Raw genomic sequence first — 12,059 nt, forward strand, 5'->3', positions numbered from 1 at the left:
GGAGGAAGCATTAAGAAGAGGGACGCCTCACGTCTTAATAAGCTGGTAAGGAAGGCGGGCTCTGTCGTGGGCAAAGTACTGGAGAGTTTAACATCGGTAGCTGAGCGAAGGGCGCTGAGTAGGCTACGGTCAATTATGGAAAACTCTGAACATCCTCTACATAGCACCATCCAGAGACAGAGAAGCAGTTTCAGCGACAGGTTACTGTTGATGCAATGCTCCTCAGACAGGATGAAGAGGTCAATACTCCCCAATGCCATTAGGCTTTACAATTCAACCACCAGGACTTAAGAACTTTTTAAAAGCTATTATTAATGCTTTTTGAGATAGTGATTTAGATGCATATCATATTTTTTACTGAGTTAAGTATTGTATGTAATTAGTTTTGCTACAACAAGTGTATGGGATATTGGAAAAAAGTTGAATTTCCCCATGGGGATGAATAAAGTATCTATCTATCTATCTATCTATCAGTGCTGGCTGTTTAAGTCATATCATTCATTCCATGGGTGTTTGGCTAAGAACATTTAGCACAAGAACATTAACTGCTTTATTACCCTGGGGACTCAGAGACAAGATTAGGGAGAGGGCAGACGAACATCTCAAGGATGGGGTGCGGTTTTGAGAACTGCCAGAGAGTTTTTAAAATCGAGCTTGATACCAGACCTCAAGTGAGGGACCTTTTAGTTTAGCATGGTATCATGGAGCGGTCGGGGTGGGATTCTGAGGGACAATGGGAACGTTTCTGTTTATGCGTAGTAACGGACAAGCAAGACAAAGAGTTGAATTGTGGCTCATCCCTCAGCCCATAACTTATGCAGCCAGTGCCTGGTCTTATGCAGATTGGCAATTTAATCAAAACAAAATACAGGATGTCCCAAGGACATAAAGCTTTTAACCCTACTTTCAGAATTTTCTTCCACAAGAGTATTTTCTGTTCTAGCCAGATGTAGGGTGTTGAGTGCAAGAGAGGGAGTTTAAAATTGTTACCTGTTCACTAGCAAACCCATGTACGTTTCATCGGTATCTGATCACCATCGTTGCCTTTGTTTCAAATGTGTTGAAATCAGTGTTGCCTGACGATCTGACAGATGTTAGTCAGAAATTTTCCCTTGCTCGTTTATGTAAGCTGAATAAAGACTTGTTGCACTCTGTCCTCATCTCTGAACTGTGATTGACTGACAGCGAGAAAGGAATTTATTAATAACACAATTTCTGAGAAATGATCATGTACAACGGAGAGGCGAGAGGGTGGAAGGCAGACTCGAGAGTTGAGGTGGTTGGATGTGAGGCAGAGCCGAGAGTTGAGGTGGTTGGACGTGAGGCAGAGCCGAGGGTGGAGGCGAGAGGGTGTGAGGCAGAGCCGAGAGTTGAGGTAGTTGGACGTGAGGCAGAGCCGAGGCTCGAGGTGATTGAACATGGGGCAGAGTCGAGGGTAGAGGCGAGAGGGTGTGAGGCAGAGCCGAGGGTTGAGGTGGTTGGACGTGAGGCAGAGCCGAGAGTTGAGGTGGTTGGACGTGAGGCAGAGCCGAGGGTTGAGGTGATTGGACGTGAGGCAGAGCCGAGGCTCGAGGTGATTGAACGTGGGGCAGAGTTGAGAGTTGAGGTGGTTGGATGTGAGGCAGAGCCGAGGTTCGAGGTGATTGAACGTGGGGCAGAGCCGAGGGTGGAGACGAGAGGGTGTGAGGCAGAGCCGAGGGTGGAGACGAGAGGGTGTGAGGCAGAGCCGAGGGTGGAGGCGAGAGGGTGTGAGGCAGAGTCAAGTGGAGTGGAGGTGAGCGGATACGAGGCCCATCTACCAAAACCAAGAGATTTGATTGATGTTTGCTGGTGTGTGTGTCTGCGTGTGTCTGTGTGGACCAAACATTGCTCTGGAAAAGTGTGTATGGAAGCGGAGGAGATAGCTGAGCTACTTAATGAATACTTTGCTTCAGTATTCACTACAGAAAAGGACCTTGGTGATTGTAGGGATGACTTACAGTGCACTGAAAAGCTTGAGCATATAGACATTAAGAAAGAGGAGGTGCTGGTGCTTTTGGAAAGCATCAAGTTGGATAAGTCACCGGGACTGGACAAGATGTACCCCAGGCTACTGTGGGAGGCAGGGGAGGAGATTGCTGAGCCTTTGGCGACGATCTTTGCATCATCAATGGGGATGGGAGAGGTTCCAGAGGATTGGAGGGTTGCAGATGGAGTTGGGATAGCCCAGGAAATTATAGACCAGTGAGTCTTACTTCAGTGGTTGGTAAGTTGATGGAGAAGATCCTGAGAGGCAGGATTTATGAACATTTGGAGAGGTATAATATGATTAGGAATAGTCAACATGGCCTTACAAACCTGATTGAATATTTTGAGGATGTGACTAAATTAATTGATGAAGGTAGAGCAGAAAATATAGTGTATGTGGATTTCAGCAAGGCATTTGACAAGGTACCCCACGCAAGGCTTTTTGAGAAAGTAAGGAGGCATGGGATCCAAGGGGACATTGCTTTGTGGATCCAGAACTGGCTTGCCCACAGAAGGAAAAGAGTGGTTGTAGACGGGTCATATTCTGCATGGAGGTTGGTGACCAGTGGAGTGCCTCAGGGATCTGTTCTGGGACTCTTACTCTTCGTGATTTTTATAAATGACCTGGATGAGGAAGTGGAGGGATGGGTTAGTAAGTTTTCTGATGACACAAAGGTTGGGGGTGTTGTGGATAGTGTGGAGGGCTGTCAGAGGTTACAACAGGACATTGATAGGATGCAAAACTGGGCTGAGAAGTGGCAAATGGAGTTCAACCCAGATAAGTGTGAGGTGATTCATTTTGGTAGGTCAAATATGATAGCAGAATACAGTATTAATGGTAAGACTCTTGGCAATGTGGAGGATCAGAGGGATTTTGGGGTCCAAGTCCAAAGGACACTCAAAGCAGCTGCGCAGGTTGACTCTGGTTAAGAAGGCGTACGGTGTGTTGGCTGTCATCAACTGTGGGATTGAGTTTAGGAACCAAGAGGTAATGTTGCAGCGATATAGGACCCTGGTCAGACCCCACTTGGAGTACTGTGCTCAGTTCTGGTCACCTCACTACAGGAAGAATGTGGAAACTTTCAAAAGGGTGCAGAGAAGATTTACAAGTATGTTGCCTGGATTGGGGAGCATGCCCTATGAGAATAGGTTGAGTGAACTTGGCCTTTTCTCCTTGGAGCGACGGAGGATGAGAGGTGACCTGATAGAGGTGTATAAGATGATGAAAGGCATTGATCATGTGGATAGTCAGAGGCTTTTACCCAGGACTGAAATGGCTAACAGGAGAGGGCACAGTTTTAAGGTGCTTTGAAGTAGGTACAGAGGAGATATCAGGGGTAAGTTTTTTACTCAGAAAGTGATGAGTGCATAAAATGGGCTGCTGGTGGCAGAGGTGGAGGCAGAAACGATAGGGTCTTTTAAGAGACCCCTAGATAGGTACCTAGAGCTTAGAAAATAGAGGGCTGTGGTTAAGCCTAGGTAATTTCTAAATTAAGTATGTGGTCAGCACGGTATTGTGGGCAAAGGGCCTGTATTGTGCTGTAGTTTTTCAATGTTTCTATGACATTTTTACACAGCCTGAAAACTGCACAGGACTTTAAATGGTTTTTTGTATTATGAATACAATGAATATTGAGAATGAAAATTGAAAAATCACATACTTTTGATTTTAGTTTTTAATTGAAGGGTATAATGAAATACAGTTACCATCGTGGTTATCTACAGTGCCAATGAAATACAACAAAGTAGCGGAGTGGAGATACGTCTCTACCAAAGGAGGTGTAAGGCGCTCCTTCCCTCCTCAAGCCTGCAGGTCACCCATGGGCAAGGTGTAGCACCTGCCTAGCCCCCGATCAGGGTCAGGTGAAGCCACGGGAGCAGGTGGTGGATGGTCGTATGAGCAGCCGGTGCATATCACAAGTCCTGGTTATGCGACCACTGACGCCAGGCAGACAATCTCTGAAGAGTTTTGATAATGGCTGGGGTCACCCATCTTGTAAAGACACTGCCCAGAAGAAGGCAATGGCAAACTAGTTTGGTCAAAAAATTTGCCACAAACAATCAAGGTCATGGGACCTACAATAAGTCAATGAAATATGGCACAACAAAGAAAACCTTTCACGTTTCATGAGCCTTTTCTTGTCTGCCTTTGTTCCAGCTGTGCAGCAACCAAGGCCGTGAGCGCAGGAGCATTTCGGTTTCTGCGTGCTTGCGCACCCGCACGGCTTGGAACCGCTGCAGTAGCTCGACGCTATTACAGCTCAGGGAGTCGCGGAGTTCGAAGCTCAAACCCGGTCCCCTCCTGTAAGGAGTCTCCCTGCGGAATGCGAGAGTTTTCTCTGGGTCTTTGGGCTGTGGGACGAAACTGGAGGACTGGTCTTTGTAAATTGTCCCATGATTAGGTTAGCCTATGCTGCACTGTGTCGATAAATAAGTAAATGAATAAGTAAATAAAGAGTATGCCTGAGTGTGAATTGATCTAATCCCTTTGTACTTTTATTTCTATGATGCCACCACATTTCTGATAATTGAAGGATTTAAATTAGCATTGTAATAACAACACAGTTCCAAATCTCTCTGAATATTTCCTCATCTAATTACGGAAGAGTGAAGGATTAATATAAACAAAAAAATACTCTTTAGATGTTGTGTAATTGTATAAGGAGGACTGATTTCAATATGAAAATTTTACAGTAACAGCAGGACCAGATCATGATGTCACAGAGGTACTATGATGTCACAGAGGTTGCTATGACATCACTGAGATTGCTACGATATGGCAATACTGAGGGTAATAGCTAGATCACTTTTAATGGCAGCGCAGTGCAGAAACCTTGATTCATGGTTAACCTGAAAGAGATCTTGACTGACAGTAAAATTAGTGTTTGTTGGCAAATCCAGTTTGATGATAAGTAATTGTCAAATAGTTATTAACCTGTGCATAAAACAGTGCCTATAGCATACATTGATATTTGACAGGATCGAGTCTTTAATCGCTCGTTTTTTGACCTGGAGTTTCACTAACAATCCATTATTGATGTATAACTTCATTCAGGAACTGGTAAGTTACCTGTCAATAGCAGATATGTTTAGTTTTACTTATTTTTATTGAGCATGGAGTAGGCCCTGCCGGCCCTTCACCTTCCCCTCCCCCCCCGATTTAGTCTGAGCCTAACCACGGGACAATTTATAAAGACCAATTAAACTACCAACCGGTACCTCTTTGGACTGTGGGAGGAAACCCAGGCAGTCATGGGGAGAACGTAAAACTCCTTACAGGCGGAGGTGGGAATTGGACCCTCGTCTCTGGTGCCATAGAGTGCTGTGCTAACCACAATGCTACCATGCCTCCCTGTGAATTGATAACTAATTGTGTCCTTCGTCAGATGGACAGTTGAGAGAGCTATTGCAATCTTACAAATTACTGATCAATAATTAATTTATCAATCAATAATTAATTTAGAGTCAGCTCAAGGTTATTAAGTAATTACTTCATCTGATAAAACTACTTTTATATCATCATTATGATCCATATTTCTTGATTTGGGCAATCATGGTGTAACCTTGCCCATGATCGTCCTTGACAAATATTTCTTCTGGGCAGTGCCTTCACAACACACACAAAATTCTGGAGGAACTCGGCAGGTCAGGCAGTATCTATGGAAAAACGTAACCAGTCAATGTTTCGGGCCGAGACCCCTCATCAGGACCGCGGAAGCCTCTTGGAGGAAGACCTCAACTGATAACTCTTTTCCATAGACGCTGCCTCACCTGCTGAGTTCCTTCAACATTTTGTGTGTGTTGCTTTGGATTTCCAGCATCTGTAGATTTAATTGTGTTAGTGTCTTTACAAGACGGGGGAACCCAGCCATTATCAATACTCTTCAGAGATTGTCCACCTGGTGTCAGTGGTTGCGTAACCAGGACTTGTGATATGCACCAGCTTGCTCATACAACCATCCACCACCTGGTCCCATGGCTTCATGTGACTCTGATCAGGAGCTAAGCAGGTGCTACATCTTGCCCAAGGGTGTGTTGCAGGCTAGCGGAGTGAAGGAACATCTCACACCTCCCTTGGTAGAGACGTATCTCTACCCAGCCACCAAAACTTTTATATACAAGTCAACAATGGAGAAGGGTACTCCAGAAACTCACTTCACACATCAAGTTACAGACTAGAGCCTGCCATTACATGAGGATAGAAAGTGGTAATGGGGACAAGCTCCCACTACCTATTAAATGCTCCCAATGGCGTGCATCTCAAATAGCCTCTGTCAGCCAAGTCCAGCTCCCGGCCTTCACCAGCGGCTACTAAGTCTGGCGGAACCGTTTCCACTGCCAGGAGAAGGGGCTAAGGCAGGTCACTGGCTCCTTAAAATCTGTTGCTTTGGGTAGGTGGGGCTCATCAGCTGTAGTTGGCAGCTCGTCTATGAGAAGGAAATCTCTGATCTCAAGCCTCTGCTGCCTTGCGTCTACACCCATTCATGGGGAAGGCTTCAGGGGTAAACCCCGAGGGAAAAGTCCAGTGCTGCGGTCCCTAAGGCAGCCCAACACAGACTGGCAACTCCTGTGACACTGCTGGTGCCAAAATGTATTGGTCTTTGTGGTTCCTTTGGGCTCATCAGATGCATGGTGGAGGAGAGCTTGCTACATGGACAACAGCTTGCTCTCCATGCTGTGCTGTCCAGGCCTGCATATCTAGACAGCCAGGATGCAAAGCCTATGGTTGACCCTGATCAGATGGAGACCTCACTTGGAGGAAACCTAGGTGGTCATGGAGACTAATTGGAAAGAGAGGTATAATGGGAAAAATGGCATTAAAATCTTTAGATGCTTGCACAAACATAAAAGTACTTGTGTTTACGTAATCTCTTCTGACCCTTTGAGTTGTGCCGCCAGCAAACCCTCAACTTAACCCTGGCCCAATCACAGGACGATTTACAACAACCAATTAACCTACCAACCGGTACGTCTTTGGACTGTGGGAGGAAACCGGAGCACCCGGAGGAAACCCACGTGGCCACAGGGGGAATGACCAGGCAGTGGGCAGGAACTGATACTGCAAAGCATCGAGCTAACCACAACGTTACCGCGACGCCCTATCATAGCTTCCAAAAGCAGAGAGATTGGTATTGGAGAAAGGAGGTGAGGGAAACTCTGAAGAGCTGAGAAAGTGTAGCGGAAGTGCAGATCAGCCGGTCTTTTTATTTAAAGTAACGTGGTTTTGAACGGCAGGGCAGGTGGGCTGCAATACGCAGATGCCACGGGGATATATGGGACCGATACTAGAAAGATTCATTTAAGTACTTCTTGTAAAAGTATAAATGACTATGTAAAGACGATGTGGAACATCACACTAAGCTTGAAAACATCAGACATGCAGTGACATGCAGTAGAAATTCGGGCATTAAAAATAACACTTTGACTCAGGAATAAGATTCACTTGAAAGTTTCAAATGCAGTGTGTGTCATGCATAAATTCATTTAGAATTAAGCAATTGTTACCTGTCTGACACTTAGTGTAGCAATTAATAATCCAGGTATGACATGACTTTTCTCTTTAACTTCCAGCCTTGACAGTGTCATAATTAATAATCTGGTCATACCTGATACTTGGTTCTTATTCTAGCCTCAAGCTATTGACTAAATTTTGTGCTTATAATTACTGTCACCCAAAGGTTTCAACATGACCGAAGGGATGGAGATACCCCACGATCAGTCTGCAGACGCAAGAAATTGGAGTGAACTGCCAGAATTATCCCTGAGACAGGTGTTCCGGTGGCTTGGAGATCAGGACCGAGTCCGGGCAGCACTGGTGTGTAAATGCTGGAACCAAGTGATGCATTCGCCAGCTCTCTGGCGATCCAGGACCTTCACCTTCAGCGGGAGACCGTCCAAATATCGGCGGATTGAGTACGAGTCGGCCATCTGGTATGCCAAGAAGTTTGGAAGGTACCTGGTGAACTGCGAGATCAGGTTCATGAATCCGTACAACTCCCTGCTGACCCGGAGATTCCAGGTTACAATGAGGAGCTTCTTGGCACGGCTAGGGAATGAGAACAATCGGCTAAAGTCCTTCACCATGCAACATTTGGAGTTGGACCGACTGGTGTGGAGGCCGTCTGTCAGGAATGCCTTCCTAAAGGTACCACCTCAGGGGAGGAATACACATTTCAATCTTCTGATTTACGCTTTCCAATAGTTTTGTTCATAATCTGACAGTATAATGACTCGGTTGTGCTCAACCTTTTTTTGGGGGGGGGGGTTGAATGAATCTACAGCTCCTCAGTCCCAGTTCCCTTCCTTCACGATGTCACAGGCATCCCGTGCCTCTGTGCCTCTGACCCGCACAGCCTGGTTTCCCCACACACGCGACATTCTAATTCTTCTGGTTTGCCAATGTATCACCTTCCTCTGACACCTTCTCATCTTTCAGCCTCTTCTGATTCTCTCCCTACCCTGCACCTCCTTTGCCGTGCCTTTGTTGACCTCCGGGACAGTCTGTGGTGTGTCCTTCTGTACCTGAGCCCTAGCACACCATTCCTCTTCTCCTCTCTATCTCTTCTGTCCAGGGATTCCCACACCTCACCATCTTTGGCTCAGTATCAGTTTTATTTTGGAACTGTTAAGAACTTTAATGTGATATAAATACAAATAATATTTTTTATTTATTGAGATACAGCCCAGAATAGGCCCTTCTGACCCTTTGAGCTGTGATGCCCAGCAACCCCCAATTTAACCCTAGCATAATTTATAATGACCAATTAATGTGCTAACCAGTGCAGCTTTGGACTGTGGGAAGAGAACAGAGCACCTGGAAGAAACCCACACAGTCTCGTGGAGAGCTTACAAACTCCTTACAAACAGCATCGGGAATTGAACCCGGGCCGCTGCTACTGTAAAGAGATCGGCTTGTGATTGTGATCAAAGTCACCAGAGAGACACTGAAGCTGGTGATATAGAAGTCTTTAATCAGCACATAAGTAGGCATCATACTTGACACACTCTTAGAAGAGGCTCCCTGACCCAATATTACATGACATTTTTATATGCTAAAGATCAAAGGTAACAGCAGGACAATTCTATTGTCACAATGTATCTACAATGCTTCCTTTGAGTTACATATGGTTTTCACACGTGCCCAAATCTTCAGACACCAAAAGTGAATGTTAATCACCATTGCCTCTAAGCTGCCTTCATGCATATGCAGACATTGCAGGTCAATGGGGGGGGGGGGGGGGGTTTCTTGGTTTGCAACTAACCCCAGTCTGTAGCTCCAAGAGCACCATTGTTCTGAGTTGTATTCTAAATTCAATCTACAGTCCACATTCAGATCTGAAGACTGGCTGCTGTTGGAATTAATATTTGCTATATTCCATAACTCCAGAATACATCGAAGAGCTGCTAACTATTAAGATACTGTGCTGCCCACTTCAGCTGTTATCATAGCAGTAGTGAGGTTACACATTTGTAGGCTATCCCAGCCTGGGGTGGTTCCTTAAGAGCTTACCAGAACGATTCTCTGTTCTCTGATATGTAGCATTCTCTATTCATCTTCTGCTTTACATTGAGCTGGAAGAAAAATTGCTTCAGGTGTGCTGATGCAATAAGCAAATTAATTAAAGCTGACAGCCATATAATATAAAGTGTCCACGGTTACATTTAATGTCAAAACCCTCATTCACAAGCCTGTTTTCTTGAAAAGACCAAACATTTACAAACAAGGAACATAAGCAATGTTTTGAAGATGCAGTCCAATAGCTTTATAGAGCAAAATAAATAATTTTCCATTTGCTTTACTTTAATGAACATAGTAAGGAGCAGAGTGTTGCCACTTTTGTGTTTTGAAATACATAATACGGTGGTTGAAACTGATTCATCACTTACCTATAGTCCATTTATTTATGAGAGTAAGTTGTACATAATTCTTTAGAATGTTAATTATGGAAAATCAAGTGTCACTTTTGGCAAATACTTGTTCCAGAAATTTGCATGTTTAGTTTTTAAAAGACGGATTATATTACCTTAGACCAAATGAACAGTCCATACATGTTGTTGATTAGGTAACAAAAGCAAGATAATCTTCACTACACCATAGAAAAGGCACTTGAAATGTGTAGTGGTGATTTATTATGGCCACTAAACAGTAGCCGATTTTTCAAAAGGAACTTGTGAAGTTTTCTTCTGTATCAGTTCTGTTCATACAGTCCTTTAAGCAACCACTATAATTCTCAGCAGCAGAAAGGTAAATCATTCTGATGTACTAAAGCTATAATAATTCATATTTACATGCTAATTAGTCATATCAAGAACACAGCCCAACAAAGAGTATAATTAACCCAGTGAGCTACAAGGTAACATAATTAACTATGATCAAACATGTAGACATTAGGTGATGTCTTCATTCTCTCATAAATTACAAAAGTTTGCCTACATTTATAAATCCAGAGCCATATAGATAAACATGTTTCAGGATTTAATAGTGGCTGGGCCAATAGAAAAGGTCTATAAATTGGAACGTCTAGAGGTTTTGTTAGTTTAAGATGCAGTGCATTTGCTCTTTGATCTCTATTGCTGAGAGAGTGGCTATTGGTCATTTCCATTTCCTCATTTCTATCCAATGCTAATCGCAACTCTCGCTGTAACATTTTTTCTGCTTTAAGTTCATCCTCTATTTTTTCAGAGATTTCTGATGCTGTTTTATACCTATGTAACTGCCCTTCAAGTCTGGCAACATTTTGTTCCACAGTGGCTATGTCCTGTTCAGCTTTAGAAAATTTAAACTTATATTCACTCAACTGCCGATTTACATCTCTCTGCATTTCAAGAATTTGTAGATCTGTGCCATTTTCTAATCGATCAGAATCTGTGAGCACATTCTCAATCTTAGAGTTTTTCTGTCGTTCCTCTTCCAATTGCAATTTCAGTTTTCTGATCTGTGCAAGTAATTCTTCCTTTTCATCAGCCAGTTTCTTTAGCCGCACATCTAGTGGCCCATCGCCAGCACTTTCAAGTACTTGTGCAGCCTCTTGAGACACAACTGTAATTGCACCAACAATAGGTTCATGGTTTACATCACCATTTGGTGTACTTTCTGGAATAATCACCAAATCATGTTTCCCAATTTTTTTGTCTTTCCAGTTGATAGTTTCCTGCAGATCAAATACTTCCCTCATGAGGGTGTCCACCCTCTGTTGTAGACACTTGTTTTCCTCTATCAGTTCATCTCTTTGCCGAATACCTTCTTTTAATTCTTCTGTTTTATGTTGTGACACGTTACACCTATGTTTCTGTCATTCCAGTTCCTTGGATTTTTCCTCATTCTCTCTATATAGCTCTGCCATCTGCTCCTCCATCTCCTCAATAACGTCTTTTAGGGTGTCCACTTGATAGACAAGATTTGATTTCTCATTGTCAAGTTGTGCATTGGAAACCGTTGCTTTTTTATATTTCTCTTCTACTTCCGATAAGGAATCCCACATTTCACTAAGTGAAACATCTGGATCCAGAATACTACTCATCTCCCCACTGCCTCGTCGTGAGGAAGCTCCTCCAAGGGAGGACAGTGTGGCTGCGGACAATCCTGAAACTGCATTTCGAGATGCTGGTCGAGAAAATAATTCGGTCTTCTCAACCAATTCCTTCTGCTGCCGCTCCAGTTCTTTCATACGAATATCTCTTGCCTCTGCTCGGGCTGCGCGTTTGGCTGCAAAGCCTGGTCTCTGCCTCTCTGGCAATATGGCTCAGCGCTTCATCTTCCGCTGAGAACCTATCTTTGATTGGTGTCCGTTTTCTTCCAGCAGCTGGTGTCCCCATTTTCTCCAAATGATTAAATCCAATGTCTTCTAGAATATTCAGGACTGCAGAACCAAATCGAATTTGAACAGGTACTCCCTTCTACGGTTGTGAGCTCGGACATTGCCCATGAACCACAACCAGTGCTCTTTTCTACACTGCTTTGACAGTCGGCCGCCCGAAGTCGACGTCACCTCCCTCACACCCCTATGTGCGCGCACTCGACTTCCGGCGCCGAGAACCAGCCACAAGAATTA

The 12,059-nt window shown here is 44.2% G+C and overlaps 1 protein-coding gene and 1 pseudogene across 1 annotated transcript in view; one reads left to right on the plus strand and one right to left on the minus strand.

Annotated features, from left to right (window-relative positions):
- Positions 1-1,222: 1,222 nt before the first annotated feature.
- LOC140719590 (F-box only protein 39-like) overlaps positions 1,223-12,059 on the plus strand; it is a 34,486-nt gene continuing 23,649 nt past the window's right edge. Inside the window, exons 1-4 of the mRNA XM_073034294.1 lie at positions 1,223-1,774; positions 4,166-4,311; positions 6,633-6,778; positions 7,686-8,152. Coding sequence (XP_072890395.1) covers positions 1,223-1,774; positions 4,166-4,311; positions 6,633-6,778; positions 7,686-8,152 — 1,311 coding nt within the window. The remainder of the gene's footprint in view (positions 1,775-4,165; positions 4,312-6,632; positions 6,779-7,685; positions 8,153-12,059) is intronic.
- LOC140719758 (leucine-rich repeat flightless-interacting protein 2-like) lies at positions 10,342-11,943 on the minus strand (annotated as a pseudogene).

The sequence above is a fragment of the Hemitrygon akajei genome, chromosome 32 (genome assembly GCF_048418815.1).
Source record: "Hemitrygon akajei chromosome 32, sHemAka1.3, whole genome shotgun sequence".
In the NCBI taxonomy this organism is placed as follows: domain Eukaryota; kingdom Metazoa; phylum Chordata; class Chondrichthyes; order Myliobatiformes; family Dasyatidae; genus Hemitrygon; species Hemitrygon akajei.